General features: G+C 38.9%; 1 protein-coding gene across 3 annotated transcripts in view; it reads left to right on the plus strand.

The window, feature by feature from the left end:
- The window catches only part of Reln (reelin), a 492,143-nt gene that overhangs the window by 46,062 nt on the left and 421,195 nt on the right, over positions 1-24,886 (plus strand). For all 3 annotated transcript variants that reach the window (XM_008830753.2, XM_008830756.2, XM_008830755.3), the window contains exon 2: positions 22,228-22,338. In XM_008830753.2, coding sequence (XP_008828975.1) covers positions 22,228-22,338 — 111 coding nt within the window. The remainder of the gene's footprint in view (positions 1-22,227; positions 22,339-24,886) is intronic.

Raw genomic sequence — 24,886 nt, forward strand, 5'->3', positions numbered from 1 at the left:
TACTACTCCTGGCTTGCTCAGCTACATTTCTTTTTTAAATATTTCATTTATTATTTTTTTTTATGCCTATGAGTGTAGCCTGCATGTAGGTAGGTGCACTTGTGTCGTGCATTGCCTACAGAGGTCAGAAGAGAGCACTGGATACCCTGGAACTGGAATTATGGATGCTTGTTAGCCACCATTCAGGTGCTGGAAATTGAACTCCACTCTTCTACAGGAGCAGCCGGTCCTCTTAACCTCTGAGCCATCTCTCTAGCCCCCTCAGGTACCTTTCTTATACAGCCCAGATCCACCTGTCCAGGGATGGCACTGCCCATGGTGAGCTGGGCCCTCCTCCACCAATTATTAAGGAAATATCCCACAAAAATGCCTACAAAGTAACCTGACTTGAGAACTCCCTCAATTGAGATTCCCTCCTCCTTGGTCTGTCTAAGTTTGTGCCAAGTTGACAAAAAGTAAACAGCACACACAGAGAAAAATGCATAAAAATCTTAACAAGAAGCTGAGGTAGAGCATGGTAGTAAAAGTAAAAAATAAGAACAAATGGAATGTAATTGTTAAAGATGGTCTGGATGTTAAAGACAGTTCATGCTGATTTTTTTTTTTTTTTGGTCTTTTTCAGACAGGGTCTCCCTGTAGCCCCAGCTGGCCTGGAACTCATATGTACACCAGGCTGGCTTTGAACTCACAGAGATCCCCTCTGCCTCTGCCTCCTGAGTGCTGGGATTAAAGGCCCACCCAATACTGACTTTTGAAAACATTGATTATTTAATTAATAATTTTGGAATTTAAAGCAAGACTAGTTTTAAACCAAATGAATTTTTGAAAAATTATAGAAGCCTTATCTGTAGAAGAAGTGTGTGTGTGTGTGTGTGTGTGTGTGTGTGTGTGTGTGTGTGTAAGAATGGTACTAGTAAAGGAAATTGTGTATGTCTAGATTCTGTGATGGAAGGAAAAGGAAGTTTTTATAGTTGGATCAGATGGAGAAGGGGTGAGGCTGAACAATACTCCACTGTTTTGGGGCCACTGTTTATTATTTTTCTTGTATATAAGTAATAAAGAGAATTAATGAGAATTTTTAAATCACAGTATGAGTGGAGAGGAGGGGTCTCAAGGAATTAGTCCTCTGGCATCTTAGAGGGACTGGTGAAGGACCAGTTTGCAAAGACATTGAAGCAGTTTATGTGAATGATAGAATAGGGAAGTATTATGAGAAAGAAATGGATTTGAGGTATGGGCAAAATTTATGTATACTTAAGTGAAAAATTAGCAATATTGGAGATGGATGTGGTGGGTGGGTAGAGACAGTGAGGGAGAAGAAATGTTAAAGATGATTCTAGTCCTTGGATTTTGTGCCTGTTGAATTGCTGCACTATTTGGGAGTTGAGGGAACGACACTGAGAAAGAATCAAATTGGAGGTGGGGGAATTGTTTACATGCTTCGTGAGGTCACAGACTGTCTCATTCATTGATATCTTTTGCCTGGCACATCGTAGGTACTCAAAAATATTTGCTCTATAAATGAATTGTGATTTCACTTTTAGGCTGTCTGTTTGAATGTCTTTGAGATATTCAGGTGGTCAAGTATATGCTTGGACTCATGGGGAGCTAAGCTAGAGCTTTAGATGAGAGATTGGGGATCCCACTATGTGTAGCTGACAAAAGATGCTGGGATTGCCTAGGGATAGCAGTAGTAGAAGTGCATGTGTTTACTATATATGTGTATGAAAATGTTAAAATGAAACCCATTATTTTATACAATTAATATACACCAATAAAAGCCAAGTATAGAAGGCCTAGGACAGAGCCTTTAGAGACTGTGGAGAGGCTGACCAAAAAGAATTTCTCATTATACAGGAGAAAAACAAAACCTGAGGCTCATAGAGGCTAAAGGGAGAGCAATTAGAATAATACAGAGAAACCAGTAAGATAAGTACATGACATTGGACTTAAAAACTAAATTCACCCATGAATTTAGCAAAAGCTGTACTGTGAAGGGTCTGAGGTAGAAGCTAGATTAAACTGACTTGAAGAGTGACTGGGAGATGAAGAAAGGGTGTAGTATGGAGGTAAACAATGTGTACATTGATTACAGAGAGACCAACAGAAAACTCAGGAAATTGGAACATACTTTAACATAACTAGGATACAAAGAAATTTCATTGACTTGTTCCAGATATTTCCTGAGAACATTTTTGTGCTAGGTCTTTTGCTAGAGAAATACATGTATCACTTAGATGGCTTTTGTGTATAACTAATCACTGATTGAAGGTGCTGATAGTTCTGCATTTTACCTAAAAATTGCATATATTAAAAAATCAAGTAAATATATAGATTAAAATTCTGTTCTGGGTGGGGGTCCTTCCCGATGTAGTTGCTTTTCCAGGGATTGTTGTTCTCTCCGGGGACAGATAAGGTGAGCTTTCTTCTCACCACTGTCCTGAAACCACACTATGCATCTAGATTAATGGAGTCCCAAGTTGTTGTAATGCCCTTTTCTGAATCCAGAGCCACATATCTGTGTTGCCTCTACTACCAAGTGGGATCAGAGGGGCATGTGCTACCCATTAGCATGGTTACCTAGCAATAGGAAGGGCTGCTGATGTTTGTCAAGATGTGGGCACAATATAGTCTAGTTTCAGGGTCCTTGATGAACATGATTGCATAGATCTTTCCCACCATCAGTGGAAGCGTTCATTCTGGTTTTGTGGAGTTAGACTATCTTTGGAAGATGAATTTGGAAGAGAGGGGGTAGGTTATAGGATACAATCATCTGCATATATAGATAAGTATTGAAAAACAAAATTTAGGTTTCTGGCTACAGCTTAAGCTTCAAGAGTAATAGGTTCTGGCAAAGGATAAAGCATGTCTCATGAAGACAAGAAATAATATATCTTGAAGGCGTGTGGTTCTCATTGACTATGAGGAAGAGGGGGGGAAATGTCAGATAAAATTCAGGGAAAGTAATATTTTACAGACTACACACTACATGTGAATCATAAAAAATACTACAGGGGAAAAGATACGCAGGATACATATGAAATTTAATATAAGACAATAAAGTCCAGACTATTACTGAGATTTGGAAGTGTCTTGCAAGGTAGGTCATGTTGTGGTTGTCAACTGTCCCGAGGGAATTTAAGACACATCCCACAATGTCATGGTGTGGATGAACAAACAGGCATCTTTAGAAACACTTAAAGAACAAACAGCAGCACAGGTTTTAGTATCCCTCATCATCCCATGGAAAGGTGGGCAGAACAAGGTGCTGTAGAACACTTGGTGTGAGTTCCTGTTTGGGGACTATTTTCTCTCTCCTGTGGTTCTCTCTCTTCACAGAGAAAGTGGAAAAGAAAACAAAAACTTGTCTAGTCAGTCGGTGGGGGAAGTTGTAAGTCTGGCCAGAACTAGTGAGTCAGAAACCAGAGCTCTTGGGAAAACAAACCTGCCCAGGTCCTGGAAACTTTGGGGTTCATGGACAGCCCCCATTCAGAGGAAGCTCATTAATCTGGAAAGGTGAACTCTTGCTACAAGGAGGAGGGTCTATCTCCAGCTAGTTTCAGGTAAACTCAGCTTGTGGGAAATTATGCTTGTTGCCCCACAAGTAGGATAGATGTGGCTGGAATACAACAGAAAAGGTGTGTTTTATTGAAAGAAGACAGATATTGTTACAATGACTTTATAGCCCTTCCATATTTAGTCCAGTCATGAAAGCCACTTGTTAAAATTTTAGGAATTTTGCAAGCCAGTCACTTCAAAGTGAGTATTAAAAATTAAAGCATGAAAATTGATGTTAAATAAATTATATTAAAAACAAAGGTAATATCATTTACTAGTTGCTTTTCTACAGTTCCTGTTGCTTATGCTTTCTGTGTCGTAAGGCTGGGATGATGGGTGCTGCTGTGTTTCCCTTCCCAGGTCAGTGTCCACTGAGGCAGCATTTGGAAGCTCGAAATAAGCCACAGTAGGAGTCAGTAGTTTTATAAAACATCACAAACCAGTCTCGTGCCCAGAAAGGCAGCTGTTACACATTTACCAGTGTGCCACTGCCTGGGCCCCATCGGTCGTGCCATTTCATTGTGCTCCAACCTGCTTTTCAGTGCCAGTGTCTGCATCTGTGTGCCAGACGACTTTTTCTGGAAGGTCACTTTACTGCCCATGCATGCTGTAAGCAGGAATTAGCTCTTCCCAGGAGCATCCCTGAAGAGGGAAGATGGGTGTGCACGCCCCATTTCCCTTGATCGTTAAGTGGGATAATTGTGCTTTACATTTTCCCCCAAAGTTTGTCCACAAGATGAAGCTTCAGTTGTCTGCTGTGGATACTCTGTATTTCCTGACCTCCCTTCCCTGTATCACTTCTTTTGCTTCTATGGTGGTGTTACCTCTACCTTGCCTCAAAATTTACCTCTCGGTAAGTTATATAAAAGGGAGGACAGTAGTGGTGAATGGACAATAGATGCATTTTAGAGAACTTTGGGTCAGGATTAAGGAAAAAATAAAAAGCAGATTCCTCTCTGAACTGACAATAAACCATCTAGCCAGATGGCAGACATGGATGATGATTCTCTAAGAGTTATTACAAAATTGGCAGGGAAAAAAGAGCAATCACCAGGGTCTTCAAACTGCTTTCTCCTAATTCTAATTCTACTAAAATCAAAGGATACTCATCTTAAAAACTTTTGCTAATAATGTACTAGGAACCATGCTCAGTGGTGTGGAGATTTGATGATGAATAAGACATTGCGATTGGTGTCAACACCCTATATCCTACCAAGGATGTGGTGGGAAGAAAAATGACTATTTGAATAAGAGGAAACATCCACATGAGGTGACATCTTAGAGAGCCCTTGAGGAATTTAGGGATTTCGATTAGGGAGACATGGAGAGAAAAGAATTCAGATCGAAGAGGATAGCAAGAGCAAAGGTCCCAAACTAGGGTAACAAACTTGTACTCTTGTTTTGGGACACAGGGAGGTGTGCAAGGGCGTGGAACTGGAGGAAAGCCTGGAAAGGCAGATTAGAAGCAGGCTGTGGTAGTTTATTTGGAACTCTGGAGAATTCTTAGTCTGTTACCTAGTATTAGTGCTTAGGATACAGAGAAATTATGTAAAAAGGTCTGGTCTTCTGAATAGAGCTTCCCAAAAGAAACTGTGTAAGACTTAGAGGGAAAGGAGTCTTTGAATAGTCAACCCTAATTACATATCATAACTCATTGCTGAAGAATAAGGAGGTGGGGGAACCCTAATCAGCTTGAATTTCAAAAGGCATTTTAAAAAAGTCATAAAGAACAGATTTGTAACATTCTCATCATAAAGAAAATGTTTGGTGATTGATAGATATATTATCTTGATTGATTATTTCTACTATATATAAACATATTGTAGTGTATTTTATAAATGTACATAATTATTGCCTATTAAAATTTTGAAAGGACAGAAAGAGGGCTACACAACGAATAGGGAAAGCTTGAAGATGGTTTTCAGGAAGCCCATGACTACAGTGTACTATAGTAGAGAGGAAAGCAGGAGGTATTGGTTGGCATTATGGGCTGGACTATGTCCCTTCCTAAGTTCAGGTGCTGAAGCCTTAACCCTTAAAATCTTGGAATGTAACTACATTTAAAGGTAAAGTCTTTAGAGGCAGTGGAGTTGAAAATGAAGTCTTTAGGGTGGTCCCATTCCAATGATACTGGTTTGGTTACAGGAAGAGGAGACTTGGACAGGCTTGTGTACTAGAGGAAAGACACAAGGGCACAGTGAGAAACATTCATCTCCAAATCCAGGAGAGGGGCTATGGAAAACTAAGTCTGTAGACACGTTCATCTCAGATTATATTTTCAGAAGTGAGGGCAAATGAATTTACTCTGGCCATCTGCAGTACTTAGTCGTAACAGCGCTAGCAGACTGACTGACACCTGGCATGAAGGGAGTAAAAATGGAGTCTTTGGCTTGGGGCAGATGACATAGTCAGCCCTCACTCTTCTCAGGCTCTGTATTTGTCAGTTTACTGCTGACTAAGATGCATGTATATCCTCAAAATGGATGTTTGAAGCAGTTTTGTGGTTGCTCACAACATTTTGGTTGCTGGATGTACATATGCCTAGCTGAGGTTGAACATTTGCCTTATTTCAGGACTCATAGTGTGAATACTTGTTCTTTTCTCAATCTGTAGTGCCATGCTTTCATATTTTTGTTCTTTCTGTTGGTGGTTTCACTGTCAAAAATGGCTCTCAGGCGTAGTGTCAAAGGGCTGTGGTATGCATTTATGGAAAAAATATGAGTGCTGGACAAACTGTTGAGATATGGTTATGAGGCTGTTGCTATGAGTTCAGTGTTAATGAATTAACAGTATATATTAAATACAGGGCCTTTAAATTGAAACCCACACAAAACACGTTGTATTTATCAGTTGATGAAATTGTCACCAGCTCACTGATACTTAACCCTGATATTAATCAGGCACTTGTACCACTATGGCCAAATACTCTAGAAAAGTAAAGGGGCAAATATTTATTCTGGTTTACAGTGTCAGGAGGTTCCGCCCATTATGATGGGGGGACTATGGTATAGCTGAACAGTTCACATCATGATGACTAGGAAGCAAAGAAAAAGGGAATACAGGAAGGGGTTTGAGCAAGTAAGGACTCCCCCCCACCCCACCCCCAGTGGCCTGCTTCTTCCAAAGAGACCTTCACTTTCTGTTTTTTTACCACCTTCTAGTAACAACATTCTGCAAATCCACAAAGGATTAATTCATTGGTCGTGTCAGAGCCCTTATGATCTAATATTCTTTAGAAATGCACTCAGAGACTCAGAGGCGTGCTTTATGAGTCTATACTTTTCTTCAGTCAGGTGGACTAACCATAACATTCTGGCATTCATGGTGACTTTATAGAATATAACTACCACAAATAATGAGAGCCTGTTGTTTGATGTTGGAAGATAGTGTAAAAGTCCAGCCATTCAATTTCTGCCTTCATCTCTATTGGGAAAGGTATTTCAGGTGAGAAATGTGGAACACTGATGCTTAGGAGAAGAGGTGAAGTTGCAGGTGGGCAGTACACCAGCTACAGAGCTAAAAGGTTCCTGAGCACCAAGACTCTGTTCATGGGTAACACAAGCACTCTGACAGTTTCCAGCAGTGACAGGCTAATTCTTTTTTTTTTTTTTTTAAGACAGAATCTTGTAACCCAGGTTGCCAGGTGCCTCAGCGTTGCTATGTAGCCAAGAATGACCTTGAACTCGTGATCCTTCAACCTTTACCTCCCACGTATTAAGATTACAGATGTGCCCTACCACACCTGGCACCAGAGACCTTTTTAATTTCTACATTTTGCAATTTTATACATTGGTAACTATATTTATGTTACTTCTACTCCCCTCTCCACCCATCCCAACTCATCCCCCCACTCCCTCTCAATTTCATGACATCTTCTTAGATTATTATTGTTGCATAAACATATATATATATAAATTATGCTATATATGCATATGTCATTTATAATCTGCTGTCTGTTTAGTGGTGCTTGTATGTATATGTGGTTAGGGCTTGGTGCGTGTATGTATATGTGGTTAGGACTAACCTCTTGAGATTAGATAACCTATCAGGGAGAAAATTGATTCTCGCTCCCTCAAGTAGCCATTGCCTGTAGCTCATCATCTAGAGGTGGGATTTCCCCTATACACAATGGCCTGTCAACTAGTGTTGTCACTATGCAGGTCTTGTTTAGCCAACCATTTTGTTGAGATTACATGGGTGCAGCTTCCCTCTCACATCTAGAAGACACTATCTCACAGCAGGTGGCCTCGTCCTCTGGCTCTTAAAATCTTTCCACCCCTTCTCCTGTGACATTCCTTGAGCTTTAGGTGTTGGGGTTGCATTGTAGATTTATCAGTTGGGATTAGGCTCCCCACAGTCACTTATTGTCTGCATTTTAACCAGTTGTGGAGTTTTGTAATAGTCTCCATCTATTGCAAAAAAAAAAAAAAAAAAAAAAAAAAAAAAAAAAAAAAAAAAAAAAAAAAAAGCTTCTTTGATGAGTGATGAGAACTACATTTACCCGTGGATATAAGGATAAGTATTGGGAATATAGTTAGAGAATATATTGGTTTAGGGAAGTGACTACTGCAGGTTCTCCTCTAAGGTCGATGACCTCTCCAGCCATGGCTGTTTGCCTATGCTTACAGTATCAGTCAAGAATTCCCTCCTATTAAGCAGTCCTTTAGTTTGATTAGATAGCTGTGTTGCTATCTAAGATAAAAGTGTTGCTATTACACCATCAGGAATATTTTGATGGTTGAATCTTCTTGTGGTTCAGAAGTTTGCAGCTAGGTAGGACTACTGATTGCTTTTCTCCCTTGGCAGCTTGCATAGCTCTGTCTTACGCTACAGACTATCTGATTTGATGTTGGTTCATTGGAAAATTCTAGAAATTTTTATTTCTAGAAGAAGTTATATCTAGCATTCAAGAATTCTTCACAAAACATGGTAATTTAACCTTGTTTCTTCACCGCCAGCATTTTGTTATGTAACACATACAAATGTTCTTTAATGGTACACGACATTCAGGAAATATTTAGCATCTTTTCTCTGTTATTAATTCACAATCGAGACATGCAATTATCCCCTTTGCCAGGGATGTCATGGAGGACTCTGACATTGCTCTGAGTGCCTACCCTAAATCCTCTACAGTCTTGGCTCCTCTCCCTCATTCTGATTTTTCTTTCCATTCTTGTCAGTCAGAGAACATTTCACTGGCTTATGTGAGGTCTCCTAAGAACAGGGGTCCCATTACTTCCTCATCTTGTTAAACATCATTTGCACTAGAAGGGAACTGCAGTATAATAATAGGTGAAGTGGCTTTTTACTGGAACAAAATTCTTACTGCATCTCAGTCCAATTCAACTATGATTTCTAGTCCCATTGATAGTTTACATTCAACATTCTGTTTCCCAGGAACTATCACTTTGGGGCTTTTCATATCCCTGTAACTGCTCTATACTGAGACTGCCTTCCCTACTTATGTCTGGGATGGACATCATTGAAGTATGCAAATTTCTGGGTCTTAGGCCAACTGTACAGAACCCCAGAGTAGGTAGGATCTAAGGAGATGAGCTTTAACAGGCTTCTCAAGTAAATGGAAATTCTAGTTATAAATGTTATCTTTAAGAAATTTTTGGTTGACTAATGTTTATACCAAATACACATTATTTGGTTAAAACATGGCAATTTCATTTATCAGGTTCGCAAACATAAAATAAGTACATCTGTGTTGATTAGATATTCTAACTGATATTTTAAATGCTGCTTAGAACTGCATCTTAAGTCATTTTGTATGCATATAATTGCAACCAAGATGTGTTTATAAAAATATATATGTTAGCTTATCTTTCATCCAGTTCTGCTTTTCTATGACAACTCTGTTTTGCTGAAGAAAAAAAATTAAAAAACAAATAAAAACCAAATATGTGCTAAGGCTAGACTAAGATTTGCTTAGAAATCCTGGACCAGAACATGAGGCCGACGACAGCTGAGATACACCCTTTTGGTCCTGTCATTTAAACAGTCTTTGATAACCAGTCACTTAACATTTTCCTGGACTCCTAAGTCTTAAGACTTTGCCTGACAATTATTCATACCTGGAGATTTCCTTTTTTTTTTTTTTTTTAAATCCTTGGAGAGAATGGTCTTGGAGCTGGAGAAATGGCTCAACTGTTAAGAGCACTAGCTGCTCTTTCATAGGATCTGGATTTCATTCCCAGCATCCACATGGAGGCTAACAACCATCTGTAACTCCAGTTCCAGGGGATCTGAGGGCCTTTTCTGACCTTTGTTTGCCCTTTGTGGGCATTGCATGACATGGGTGCGCCTATCTACATGCAGGCAATACACTCATACAAATGAATAAAAATAATAAAATATTTTTTAAAAGAATGGTGTTATGACTATGTTTTGAAAATGCAAATTTGTACTTGACTGCACAAGATTTTGTTATTTTAAAAAGGGGATTTTACAGATTCCATTTTACCAATATTATGCATAATTACAGCTTAATATTGCATAAATTATTTGTGCTTCTATTCCTTCTGTAATTCATTAAATAACTATTAGAAACTATTTATCTACATGTCATGTAAATTGCATTTTCATTAAATGATTTTAATCTAAAAATTTCAGAAAAGCATTCAGTTGTAGCATATTAAAAGAGCAATTAGCTGTGTGCTAACAACTGAAAAATTCTCTTTCATAAATTTACTTAACATAATTCTGTTAATTTCAATATCAGCAAATATCAGTTTGGGAGTTGAATTTTGAAACATGTAATAGGGGTTCTACTAAAAATGGATAAGAGCAATTATTCAAATGTTAGTTTTGTAACCATGCAGATGGCTCACTGATGTATCCACAGTGTCAAGTAGCACTTTACAAATATTTGTTTAATAAATGATAGAGCTGAGCAACACACACACACAGAATCTGATTATAAAGTAAGTGGGAGGGTTTTTAAAAACTATCTTCTACAATAAATCAGTTACTGTTTAGAGTTCTATAATTAATTTAATTTTATGTATGTGTCATATGTATTATTTGTTAAGTATTTAATGCATTCTTTGATTTATTTAGGTTAATTGCTTATAATTAGTTGAAGTAAATTAAAATGAACCAAAATAATACTATGGAAAATGTTATTAATATTTTATAATATTTTATGGCTACATTTAGTTGAACTATGTCTATTAAGAATTATATCAATCATTAGTTATTACTGCTGCTTGGTCATTTTATACCATAGGTGTGGTATATGGCATAGACATAAGCGCCAGCAATATCATTTGGCATGTTCTTGAACAAACAAACAGTTGTTACAACTATGAAAATGCTTTTAATGTTTGCGGTGGTGTCATTCATATGTTGAGCAGAATCGTAAGCAAATACATGTTTTGAACTTGTTGGCAGTAACAGAAACGGCTCTGTGATTTGCAACTTCATTTAAAATTCTTTTTAGTTATCTTTGGTCAAAACCACATTTTGGAAGGATAGAAAAGGCGTTTTATGTTAAAAAATTACCTAAGAAAATATAATCAAAACAGAACAGAATAGTTGCTTCTTTTTTGGCTGTGTCAGAACATCTGATCATCTTGGGGGGGAAAAAAAGCGCATATATTTGTTTTCTGGGCTGCAGTGGGATTTCCTGTAACAAACTTCCCTGCACATTGCTTGCAAGGTTTGCTAGACTTATTTGACATATTTTTACTTATTTTCCTCAGTTAGAACAATTTGATTGACATTCACGATTCAAAAGAAACATTCTTAGAACTTCTAGTGGAAGATTGGGGGCAATAAATTTCCCTAAGTGATTTCTTTTAATTTTTGCTTACATCTTACTAAATTATGTTAAGTCATAGACAAGAAGGTCCTTGCTTTGAAAAAGAAACAACAAAAGGATTAAAAAAATGCTGCAAACCTGAACACCACATTCCTATTCACATGACTTTAATTATTTATTGAGTGCAGGGCCAACAATATGAAATTTTCATGTTATGAGTATCAACCAACCTCATATAAAAGTAACCTGAAAAATCAAGGTCAGATATAAGTAAAAAAAATGCTAGTAATTCTTGGCTACAGTTCTCTAAATTGTAATAATGTCACATATAAAGCAAAAATATTTTTGGTTCTCAAAACTAAAGAATTCTATCATTGTATGTAGAGTTTAAAAAATCAGAATTGTAAAAATCAAATGTACATGGCAAAAACAAAATCACTTTCTGCTTGAAGTGCAATTTAAAGACATTGTGAAAGTCTGTATTTCTTCTTTATATTTGAAATCACTAGTTAAGGAATTTGTATTTAGGATAGTTTGCACAGTCTTTGGATTTCAGAATACTGTTTGGTACCTCATTGCAGATGCCTTATTATTATGTGACTCTCCCAGTCTAGGGATGGGATGTTACTGGAGTAACATGCTTTACCCCACAATTAAGTTGACATTTTTAGAAGTAATTTGTGTGTGTGTGTGTGTGTGTGTGTGTGTGTGTGTGTGTGAGAGAGAGAGAGAGAGAGAGAGAGAGAGACAGACAGACAGACAGACAGACAGAGACAGAGAGAGACAGAGAGACAGAGACAAACACAAAGACACAGAGAGAGACACACACAGAGCAGAGACACAGACAAGCAAAGATAAAGGACAGGGAAGGTTAATGTAGAGGAATGGAGAAATAGGAAGATTTATATTCCTGGAACATAATTTAAATTTACTTGTAACAAGCATAATTAAAAAAAAATCGCAAACACATTTAACTATGCCTGTTCTTATCTTCTAAAAACTACTTAAAGGAGGGAAAAATCTTAGTGGCTCTCCCTTTCTTACTGGTGGTCCCGGGTGATAAGACATAGAGACTGTATGGTTCCTCTGAATCCCCGACTCCACAATAAATACACTGTGAGAGGGCTCACAGAGACGAGACGCTGGCTCCTTTTTCCAGCCAGTACACAGCACTTCCCACAGCCCAGAAAGCATTTTAATATATCGTTACGTGTTGCAGATGATGGCTCTTTTGACCTGCCGCGATTCCTGGGTCATGCTCTGGTTTGCCCCCTTTCAGGTGGAGTGGAGGGGTGCAGGATCTTTGCCAAGGAATTATTCTCTCCCACTGTGACCCAGGGCTCTTTGACCTTATTGCTTTAGTCCTCAGCCTGATCCTCCATCACAACGGTATTTACTCTTCCCCAGAGGCCATTCCTCCTTCCTCCTTTGTCCCCCAAGGAACAGTACAGATCTGTATGAAATGAAAAACAGAAGTAATAATAATGGTGATAAACGGCTGTAATAATAATCGGTGTAGCAGGCATCAGGCTAAATTCATTCTGAAGAGCAGTCTGCTGGACATGCTCCCAGGACACTGACCTCCTGGAGCTTGGGAGCACCACTGCCCACTGCCTTCAAAGGAAGATCAAGCCCTTGACTCCCTCTCAGGTGCACAGGAAACAGAGGCTGTTGCATTTAGTCCCTCCAGGATGGGCCGCACAGCTTCCTTTCTTGGAAGGTAGCTTTTCCATCAGGTAGGCATGCGACTTCACTCACCCACTCCCTCTTGCTTCAGCTTTCTCATTGTCTAAACAGCATAATAATAGTACTTATCCCAAAGGGACAGTGAAAAGACTAAAAGCTTAGACGAGTATTTGGCATATACTATTCAAATATTATTTATCTGTTTTTATTAAGGAGGTGTCTATTAAGCTTGCCCTTAGAGGTGGTCTAGGTTGGCGGTATTTTAGACTGTGGAAGGATGGAAGCTTGGTTGTGGTACGCTCAGCAGTGTTTCTCCAAAGACGGATGGCCAGGAGGTGGCTCTAGGTGGGCAGCCAAACCTTTACTGTGTCCCTTGCTCTTTGGTGTTGCAATAACTGGATAAGAGAGGAGTGACCTCATGCTCCTCTTCACAAAAGTTGACCAGTGATCATTTGCTCCTGGTTAGTTATTTAAGCTCCTTGTGTTCAGTTCACCGATGGTGGGTTTACAGCTTCCCTCAGTGAACTTGACTCCAGTAATTACTTTGACATATTTACTTAAATTTTTTTATTTGCTGCTATTAATTTGATAATGTTATTGAAATGCCTAAGTGTTTGAAAGCCATATAAAACCATGCTAATGGAATTAACATATGTAATTGGAAGTAGAGTGTCAAGCACTTATAGAGGTTTCCAGAGGAAGTTACAATGTGATTTTTGATAGTCTGATATCCAGAGCTAGTGGCCCTTGAAAGGAGAATCAGTAATTGAACACACAGTGCTGATGAAATTTTGCAGCAAACAAATTCAGCTTATTTGATTTTTAGAGAAATATATTTGTTCCTCAGGCTATTTAATCTGTTCTGCATTCAAAAGGCAAACGAGGTTCTGTTCATAAGGCAAAATGTAGCAATGATTTTTTTAATATTGACAGTATTGAATTCTGCTGATGTTTTTCAGCTTTGAAATACATAAAATGAAGAGATGAGAGCTCTTTGTGATCTGTGCATCATCACTAATACTTAAGTACTAATTTCAACCTTGTTGCAATTTGCCATCTTCTGATGTTTGTCATCTTGGAAAAAAGATGGTAACAGCATTTCAAATATTATACGCTTTTTTACTGCACATATTAAAGGTCCTTTATATAAAGTAGTGATGTAATTTGCTTGAAGAGATCAGAATTTAATGAACTATAGAACATTTGTGGGCCAGAGTCTTTAGGATGAAATGCAAACAGCATGCAATGCCTAAATTTATATTCTTCTAGACTTTCATCTTCCAGTGATTTTCTGCAAGAATGGTATTAGAGTCTTATTGGGAACATTTAAGAGACACTATAATAGATAATAACTGGCTCTGTAATTAGTCATTTTGAGACAGAGGTGCTCTCTGAGCCACTGATAAGAGTTGAATTGTGTCCTACATCATGTTTTCATTCTGCTGTCATACCCCAGCCATCCATATTCATAGTCTCCTGGTGCTAAGCTCTCTTCAGTGGGACACAGATGTAGAAGAGATACACATAACCTCCGCAGCCTTTCACCCCGACTTATTTTCCTTCTGAGGATATGGCATGAAACTTCAGAGTGAGGAAAACAGTAGAAGATATCTTAGTGACAAAAATTATGACAAGATTAATGTGGCATGTACATAAAATATGTACATATATTCACACACAAGGTATTTGTGTGTAAGAAATACTATATTTAAATGTAAAATTCTGAAATTTCCTCAGATATGTTTGACTTTCAAGTGCTATAATGAATTACTGAATTCTTTTTTCAATTTTTTTTTTGCACAGGAAAAATGTTATTTATTGTTTTTATTTTATGTGTATGAGTGTATTGCCTGCGTGTATATAAGTGCACCTGGGTCAAGTAGTGCCTGAGGAGTTCAGAAGAGGGTGCCAAATTCCCTTGGAACTGGAGTTACAGTTGATTGTTAGCTGTCATGTGAGTGCTGGGAATTGAACCCAGATCCTCTGCAAGAGCAGCCAATGCTCTTAACCACTGAACCATTTCTTCAGCCTCACCACAGGAAACACTTTAAGCCTTCATTTTTCATATATCTCTGTGAATAAAACTTTTTATTTCTAAGAAGTTAGATTTCAGTTTCCATTACTTTGGCTACATTATTTTGTTCTATTTTTGCATTGTACTTTATGTTGTAAAAAGTGTTTCTTTATGAATCCAACCTACAGTGTTAGAGTGTCCTTTGACCTCTAGGGAATGGGGGTCATGATCAGCTAACTGATGTGTAGTTTCTAAGATCTCTTGGGTCCCAGGGGTGGAAGAGACAGCTTTTTCCCAGGAGGTCAGTCAGACTTCATGAGTGTCTGAAATGGTTAACTCCTTTGATGTCTGAAATGGTTGACTGGTCCTATACCATAGTATGGGTATGTCTTAACTCACATAAAAGCTAGAATTGATAGAATGTCAAATAACATAAATACATTTTATCAAGGGGGAATCTTATAGTTTTAAATGCATTTTTGGCTTTCTAGTTAGTAAAACAGAAAGGATATCACTAAGATAGTTACTGCTCATGAGAAAGTATTCAGTTATTTCTATCTCTGAAGCTATGTTGGCTTTCCATTACTGTAATGAAAGACCCAAGGTAGGTTGATGCAGTGAAAAATAGGGGGTCATGAAGCTCTTAGTGTTAAATGTCCCAGGGCACAACACTGGTATCAGCTTAGGCCAAGTGATGGCTTTCTTGTTTGCCAAGTCCTGATGTGACACATGACATCACATGACAAGAGAAAGAGAATGTGTATGTCTACCTGAGTGTATGTAGCCTCTTCTTTCTTTGAGAAGCATGAAGACTCAATCTGAGGCACCACTCTAATGACCTTATGTAAAGTTAATCACTTCCCAAAGACCCCATCTATAATCACCATTTTTTGATTAAATTTCCACCGTCCTGATACCACTAAATATGATGTTGGGAATTAAATCTTTGCATGAGTTTAGGAGACTAAACCAGATTTTAACCACAGCAATACATTTTACTTTGTTCATGAAGTCTGAATGTGTTATGTATCTTATGTATCTTCCAGTACACTTTATTGCTTAAGGTGGTTTGCTCATCCCATGTACATTAAAAACTTAAAAATTATCTATTATTATTGTGTGTGCACATGATGTGTTTGTGTGCCGTAGTACACATGTGGAGGTCAGAGTCAACTTTGTTGAGTTGGTTCTCTCTCCGTTTTTATGTAGGTTCCAGGTATTGAACTCAGGTAGCCGCACTTATTGTGTGGCAAGCACCTTTACCTGCTGAGTCATCTCACCAGCCCTCTCCCAGCTTTTCTTCCTTTGTTTCTTCTTTTTCTTTTCTTTCCTTTCTTTCTCTTTCTCTCATCATCCCTCCCTCCCCCTTCCTTCCTTCCTTCCTTCCTTTCTTTCTTTCTTTCTTTCTTTCTTTCTTTCTTTCTTTCTTTCTTTCTTTCTTTCTTTCTTTCTCTCTCTATTTCCCTCCCTCCCTTCCCTCCCCCCCTCCCGCCATGAATCTGTTAAAGAGAACCAGCTGTGTAGCAAACACAGGGCTGGACCTTCAATCAGAGAACTGAGTTAGAAGCTCACCGTCACCATCTCTCTGTAGCTCCAGCTGGCCTGGAACTCACTATGTAGACCAGGCTGGCCTCTATCTCACAGAGATCCACCTGCCTCTTCCTCCTGGCATGTGCCACCACATTTGGCTCTCACAACTTTTAATATGAACATTTTCTAAAATGAAAGTTAAATGATTAGTACAACAAAAACCTATATACCCACCACTGACTCAACAATTATCCATATACAATAATGATCTCTAAAAGTAAGTTGGTATTTGTTTTCATCTTTACGTTAATTAGAGTATTTGACTGATAGTCTTGGAAAGGGCATGAAAGATTTGCTTACTCAGTGGGCTTAGTTAGGCATCAGTTATATATATAGCCTAACAATTTTTTTATCCTAATGGTAGCCCAAATATTAGATTATAGTGGAATTTTTCCTATCCTAATGTACCCAAAGTTGTACCTCTTAATTATAACTTCTACTTATACAAAGATGGTTCACATGTAAATGATTTAAAGAAAACATTTAAAAATAATGATACTTCTGGAACATTTTAAACTATGCAGTTTGAGTCTACAATTTTGAAATAGTGTCAGAAAATCACTAAACTATCTCTAGTGGGATTGGCCTGTGTCTTTTCCATTCTGCAAATGAGTTTTACACACACACACACACACACACACACACACACACACACTTGATTCATGTATTGTTTATTTTAAAACAGCAGACAGTAGTTATCTCTGCCTTTCACTAGTCACCTTTATTAATGGATGAAATATTATGGTAACTAAGACAGTTGTAAATTCTCATTGTAGATCATACAAAGGTTGAACTAAATTTACATTCACAAAAATTAACTTCAATTTCTGTCACGAGCCCTACCAGCACTCTATACAGTAAACTTTTCCTGTAATTTATCAGTAGTCACTCTGGTTTTTAAGATTATTTCATTTGTTTGTTTGGCAGCAGGTGAGCTAAGACCAGAGAAGTGAAGATAGTGCTTGAAGGGCAAGTCCCAGAAAATTCAGAGGGAAGAGCGTTAAGTCACAACAAACAGAAAGGGGAAAGCCCATGCAGACAGCGACAGATACAGCTTGTTGCAAAGGAGTCTGAGATGGAGAGAGGCCTCTGTGAAAACTGCAAACTGGAAAAGGGGATGAGGAGTGCAGCTGTGCTGGCTGCATCCAGAGCTGCCTCCAAGCGGGAGACAGTGGCAGATTAGCCAGGGATTCCAAGTAGAGAGTGAAAACACTCCAGAGAAGGGAGGGGTGGGGGCATGGTGAAGGGTGCTTCTGACAGTTTCAGAGCCCGGGCTTTGGTGCAGAGTCCCTGGATGCTCACTCACTGCCTGGGTGTGCCCTGCAGTGATCTAGTCAGTGAGAGGGTGGGAACTACAGACATCCGGAAATTTCCTGCAGGCTAGTAGGAAATCCAAGCTGGTCTGGTGTTTTCTTTCTTTCTTTTTCTTTCTTTCTTTCTTTCTTTCTTTCTTTCTTTCTTTCTTTCTTTCTTTCTTTCTTTCTTTCTTTTTTCTTTCTTTTTTTTTTTTAAGACAGTCTTCCAGCTGACCTGGAACTGCTATGTAGACCAGGCTGGCCTTGATCTCAGAGATCCGCCTGTCTCTGCCTCCAGCACTGAGATTAAAGGCATGTGCTGCATATCCAGTTGTTTTTTAAATATAGAAATTGGACCCAACATACTGATCAGAAAGATGTGTCTGAAATCCCAGCACAAGAGTTGGGGTGACATTTCCCATTTTTTAAAAAGGGGTGTGTGTGTTGTGTGTGTGTGTGTGTGTGTGTGTGTGTGTGTGAGAGAGAGAGAGAGAGAGAGAGAGAGAGAGAGCAATCATGGATTCTGCATCACATCTGCTTAAAGAAGAAAATGGAATGCTTGTTCTGCAGTCAACAGGGAAGCATTTTCCAAAGGAAAATGGATTTTTTTTTCTCTAAAAAAAGTACTTTAAATTCCCAGCTCTAGCAAATCAAACATTATAATCAATTTGTTTCAAACAGGGAAACATGCTCCTCTAGATGCCTGTGTAAATTTTCAGCATGGGAGAACTTATATGTACCTTACATGTACGTAAGTCAGCCTGCTTTTTTAAATTTAAATTTTGCAAATGTTTTTGGCTGATCTTTTAGTTAGCTTCTCTGTGCATCGATATGTCTTGTGTTCTGGAAAACATTTTACATATTTAAATAGCCAGCTTTTTTCTGTCTCCTTTTTTCCATGTGTATTTTCTAAATGGCATTCAGCTGACCTAAAAAACTTGAAGTCTAGGCTTTATAACACACTTCCCTGAAAAAAAAACTGAAGACAAGACAACCTTATATTACTTTTATGTGAGTTGGGTGTGGTGGCACACATCTTTAATTCCAGCCCTTAGGTGCCAGAGGCAGACTGATCTTTGTGAGTTCAAGGCCAGCCTGGTCTACACAGTGAGTTCAGCAGGGGCCACAGGGAGACCCTGTCTCAAAAAGACCAAAAAAAAAATTTCCTAACATTGCTTTTATGTGAATGAGTTATTCACCAGCAATTCATTAAGTATCAGGCACTTAGAAGTGTCATGACTTGATCTAGACATTTGAGACATTTCACTGAACGAAACACCTCAGGTACTTGCTTTGATGGAAGTTACTCTGCAGAAGGAGAGTCTGACAGTAGAGGCAATTAAAATGCCATGAGTAGATACATCAATACAGGTGGTGATAATTACAGAACAAAAGAGAAGAAAAGTAGAATCAAGTAAGGGGGTCTGGGGATGTCGGGGAGATAGACAGAGCTGTCTAGAACAGTCAAAGACAGGCTTCTTTAAGAGGGTGGAATGTAAAGCTGGGCAAGGTGGCCCACGTCTTTGATCACAGTAGTTAGGAGGCAGAGGCAGGTGGATGTCTGTGAGATCATGGTCAGCCTGGTCTGCATAGAAAGTTTTAGACCAGCTGGGGCTACAGAGAAACCCTGTCTAAAAAACTCAAGGGAATTTGACCTGAGGCTCACAGGAGGTGGAGGAATTTTCCCTTCAGTGTCTGGAAGAAGAGAGTCTACGGCTTTGTAAATGGCTCGTGCAAAGTCCTGACAAGAAGATGAGAATGGAGAGGGAATAGAGGCCAATCATGTATGTGCTGCTTCGCAGGCCACTGCAAATGTTGACTTCGACCAAAATGAGGGGCCACTGGAAAGCTGTAGGGAGAAGAGCCACATGATCTATCAGCTATGTGTTTGAAAAGCAGTCCATTGATTCATACTGAGGTAGAGAGGCGAGGACAGAACCAGGAAGGCCAAACTGGCATCTATTGAATCTATAGAAGAGATGGTGGCATTTAAAGATGAAAAAAGCATGGCCAGATTCTGGAAAAGATGGGAAGCAGAGCCAGCAGGATTGACTGATGGGCTGGGTGGGCGGGGTCTGGGAGGAGCAGGATCCCAAAGATGACTGAGAGAGTTTGGGTCTGGGTAACCAGAAGCCTGATGTTGCCAGCAACTGAACTGTGGGGGAAGGTAGGTGTTGAGTGAGGTCATGTGAAAGAGCAGATGTTGAGATGCCTCTTGGACATCTCATTAGGAATTTGAGCAGCAGATTGTTATGTGTCCAGACCTGGGAAAGAGCTCTGAACTTGAAATAGAAATTTGGGAGTAGTCAGTGTATGGGTGATGTTTAAGCTAAGGGACTCTAAGAGTCATGCTTTTCTTAGTAATTCCATTTGCTCTCAGACACCCAGTGTTTAGAAATGATTTTTCACATTTAAACACACCTGGCAGCACCAAATAATATTCACATCTCTGCTAGGAAAATAGGACCAAACAGACAAACTAGTCCAATCTCTCAACTTGATATAACCTAGAATCACCTGGGAAGAAAGTCTCATTTGAGGAATTAACTAGAACAGGTTGGCCTGTGGGCATGTCTGTGGGGGACTTGTCTTGATTTTCAATTGACCCAGTCCAGCGTGGGTAGCACCATTCTCTAAGCTGAGCTCTGAACTATATAAGAGTGGAGATAGCTAGCTGAGCAGAAGCAACATGCAGCCAGGCACCACTGGTGCATTTGTTTCTCTGTCTTCACTGTGGATGTGATGTGACTGACTGCTTGAGTTCTTATCTTGACTTCCTCAAAATGATTCACTTGGAATTGTGAGCCAAGTAAACCCTTTCCTCCTCTATATTCTTTTTGTCAGATATTTTATCACAGCAACAGAAATGAAATTAGAACAGCATCAAAAGCATTTAGATGGTATCTGTTGATTCTGTGCCATAAATTGCTCATTTTTATGCTGGAAATAATAGCAATACTCCCCTCATACACATGCTTTGACAGTTAAATGAGATACAGGTAGACTGCTTAGCTCAAGCCCAGGTGAATAAATGCCTTACATGCCATCACTAAGACATATTAGCTATTATTTCTTATTAGGAAATGGAAAGGTGATGTGTTCCAACACCCCATGCCATTTGGTTGTATGGTGTAAGGCTTTCTATTTATATACTTTTTTTTTCCTTTTTGGTCTTTTTGAGACAGGATCTTCTATGGAGACCAGGCTGGCCTCAAACTCACAGAGATCTGCCTGCCTCTGCCTCCTGAGTACTGGGACTAAAGGCCTGTGCCACTGTCTACGTGTCTTGTTTTATGCTGTGTGATAGGAATGCTTCAAGACCTTTTAGCTCTACTCACTGGATGCCTTGCAGTTTAATCCTATCAGTGTTAATGAGACCAACCATCTCCCATATTGTCATCAAGCATGATGACAGCTTTGATCTGTGTACTACCTTCCATTGCTGTTCCTGTAAATGGCGTTATCTTTATCTTAATAAAGCTGTGCAAGAGAAAATGCTATTGAAGCAAGGAGGAAATTGTCATCTGCTTCATCAGGGTGATAACCAGGACACAATTTTGAGAAGCCTAACCTGAGTGGCATGCAGATTGATTTTTCCAAGGAGCATTCAGCTTTTTTGGCTATGAAACCACTTGGACCCCTTTTGTAGACTTTGTTTTGAAACATAAAGCACACAGTGGTCTCCCTTTCTTGTTCACAAGAGGAACGGGCTGACTGTCTTCATGCAGATTAGTCTGTTTTGTTGAAAAACTTCAGGGAACTCATCTGTGAAGTGTAGGCTCACAATAAGCTACACAGTACATCTCTCTGTTCTTTACTTTGCCAATGTAAAATTGTTTCCCGCAGTATGGAATGTTTTTAAAAAGTGTTTTATCTTAATGCCAGAACACCAGCATGCCTTTGACGGCCATCAGGGGTAGGAGTGGAAGTGGGGAAGCTATCTGTTCAATATTATATTATTTTCAGATTTTTCATATAGCTATGAAATGAATGCAAAAAGATAGGACTGTGTACTAAATTTAGTACCAGCAATTATAAGCTTTGAAGTTCTGAGCTTTGTGTTTCCTCTGCAATTACACACACAAATGTGAATTACAAATGTGTATAATTGCAGAGGCAACAAAAGTTATATACACATATTTAAATACATACAAAATACCTTATAATGTTTTATATAGGTACACATATATGCACAAGAAATAGTGTAAAATAATTGGTTGCAAGTAAAGATTGTTAACAAAACATAACACTTCAGAATGTATCTCCTTAATCGCACTGCATTAACTGAGCTTTCTTTTTCCCCTCCTGTATTTCAGTGACAATTTCAACGAGCACCTTCTTTGATGGCTTGCTGGTGACAGGACTGTACACCTCTACAAGTGTTCAGTCTTCTCAGAGCTTCGGAGGTTCCAGTGCTTTCGGATTTGGTAAGACGTCCTGTTAGAAGCAATGAGTTCTTCTCCTATTTCATGCTGTTAATGTTATCTTTTGGGAAATATCTGGTTTAAAAATAGCTGGCTTTTGTTATTTAAGAGAAAATAATCTGAAGTCATTTTGTGAATGTTTGTGCTTGAAATCAGGTAAATTGAAATGCCCTGCAGATGTGTGACTAACCATGCGCTTGATAGGACAATTTTTCTTTTCAATTTTTCTCTTTTTTAGGTTGGCATTCATGGATGGCTTCTTCGTTGTACTGTCATTGTACTGCCTTCATCTGCTTCCCCCGTCCACCCTTCTGGCAGGTTCTCCTCGCCCCAGTCATTCCTCCCTCCTGTTCTCTTACCATATGTATTCCATTGCTGTCTGTTTTTCTGCCTCCCTTGAGATCTGTTCCTATGCTCTCATGTTCTCCTTTCTAGTTTCATGGCCTAGAAACACACAGACATAAATACACACATAGATAATTTTAAGTCTAGGTTTGCACATTTGAGAAAACTTGCAGCATTTGTCTTTTTGAATCTGGCTTATTTCACTTAACATAATGCTTCCTAGTTGTATCCATTTCCCTGGATATGTCATGATTCCATTTCATGACTGCATAAAATCCATTGTGTATGCACCATATTTTTTCCATCATCCATTCATCTGTTGATGGACTTTTGGGCTAGTTCCATTTTCTGATATTGTGAATAGTGCAGACATAAACCTGGATGTGTAAGTATGTCTGAGGTCAGACTTAGAGTCCTTCAGGTATATACCCTGGAGTGGGAATATGGTAGTTCTGTTTTCAGAGTTTTGAGGTGTCTGCACATGTTTATAGGGGCTGCACGTGTTTACTTTCTCACCAGCAGTAAATGATAGCCCCTTTCTCCCCACATACTCATTAGGGAATGACAGTCTTTCTGTTCTTCTCTCCATCTACTCCCATAGTTAAACTAGGTCCTGTGGGAGTCATGTAAATTTCTGATTTTGTCACTCAGTGTGGTGGAGTTCACATTGACATCCAAGCATCATTCAGTTTTCAGAAACCTGCTTTTATAAATGATTACTACAATCTGGTAGTAAGTAGAAAATGTCAAAATAAGTTTAGCAGGGAAACATTGTATAAAGTGGAGCTGGCAATCTTTGTTGAAATAATTTAATTCTGTGGGTATTTATAAAAGAATTCCATTTAATATTTAAAATATTTATGTGGAGTGTTTGTCCATAAATCAGAGACTTGGCAGATTACTTATGTGGAGAGGCAGGAGGCTATGTGAGGACCACTAATCCCAGAGGATTCTCAATTTGGAAATCTCCATTTTACCTATATGCTGTAAAGAAACCAACCTGAGATTAAGTAGAACCTTCACAGGTCAAAAATGCAAATTTAACATTGGTTTATGTAACACAGAAATCATTCCTTTCACTCTAAAGATGTAAAACTACACAGGGCTTTCTCCACTGATGGGAAAAAGATAGACCTGACTTATCAAAAGCTGCTGCATGCTTACTTTATTTATTAAAATTTCATTTTGGTGTGGACCCAGTAAGAGCTCTGCTCAGGTGGTAGACTGATGTTGGGAGCCCTGGGGCAGGTGCTGCATTGCTACTTTGAATGCCTAAGGTGAAGTCCTCAGCTTCAGACTTTAAATTCGTCATCTTGCTAGACTATTTCACATTGAGAATTTGTTCAATTGAAAAAGCAAAAAACAAAAAACCCCAGGCAAACTGGATGTGGTGGCACACACCTTTAATCCCAGCATTCAGAAGGCAGAAGCAGGTGGCTCTCTGTGAGATCCAGGCCAGCCTGGTCTACATAGTCAGTTTCAGGCCAGCTGGGCCTTCAGGGAGACACTGTCTCAAAAATACAAGACAAAACAAAACAAAAACAGTCAAAATTTTATTCTGCTGATAATTATTTCTCAGGGTTAAAACTCAGGAGGAAACATTCCTCTTAGCTCTAAATAGTCTACCTTTTTAATCCACCTTTCTTGTGCCCTGAAGATATAAAAGGTTAGGTTACAATCATATCTATAATGTATGTGCATGAATATGTTGCCTCAGATCCATTTTATAGTGTGAGTATGGTTGCCAGATTTAGCTGACAAAGTTTGGGACTGGTGAGAGGGCTCCGTGGTTAAGAGCGCTGCCTGTTCTTGCCGAGGACCCAGATTCAGTTCTCAGGAACCACATGGTGACTAACAACCATCTGTAACTCTGGTTCCAGGGGATCCAATGCTCTTTTCTGGCCTCTATGAGCATTGCACTCATGTGTTTCAGTTAATACACATAAAATAAAATAAAAAAATAAAAATTTAAGACAAATAAATTTAAGACACCCAGTTAAATGTGAATTTTAGATAAATAATTTTTTTATTGTTAGTATGCAATATTTATACTCTGGGCTCTATCCTAATCAGTTTCCAAAATCTCTTGAGGTAGGATTTAGTCATGTAATTTTATTTTATTTTATTTTTTTTTGTCTTTTTGAGACAGGGTCTCCCTGTAGCCCCAGCTGTCCTGGAACTCACTATGTAGACCAGGCTAGCCTTG

This window comes from Nannospalax galili, unplaced genomic scaffold (assembly GCF_000622305.1).
Source record: "Nannospalax galili isolate Female #2095 unplaced genomic scaffold, S.galili_v1.0 scaffold312, whole genome shotgun sequence".
In the NCBI taxonomy this organism is placed as follows: domain Eukaryota; kingdom Metazoa; phylum Chordata; class Mammalia; order Rodentia; family Spalacidae; genus Nannospalax; species Nannospalax galili.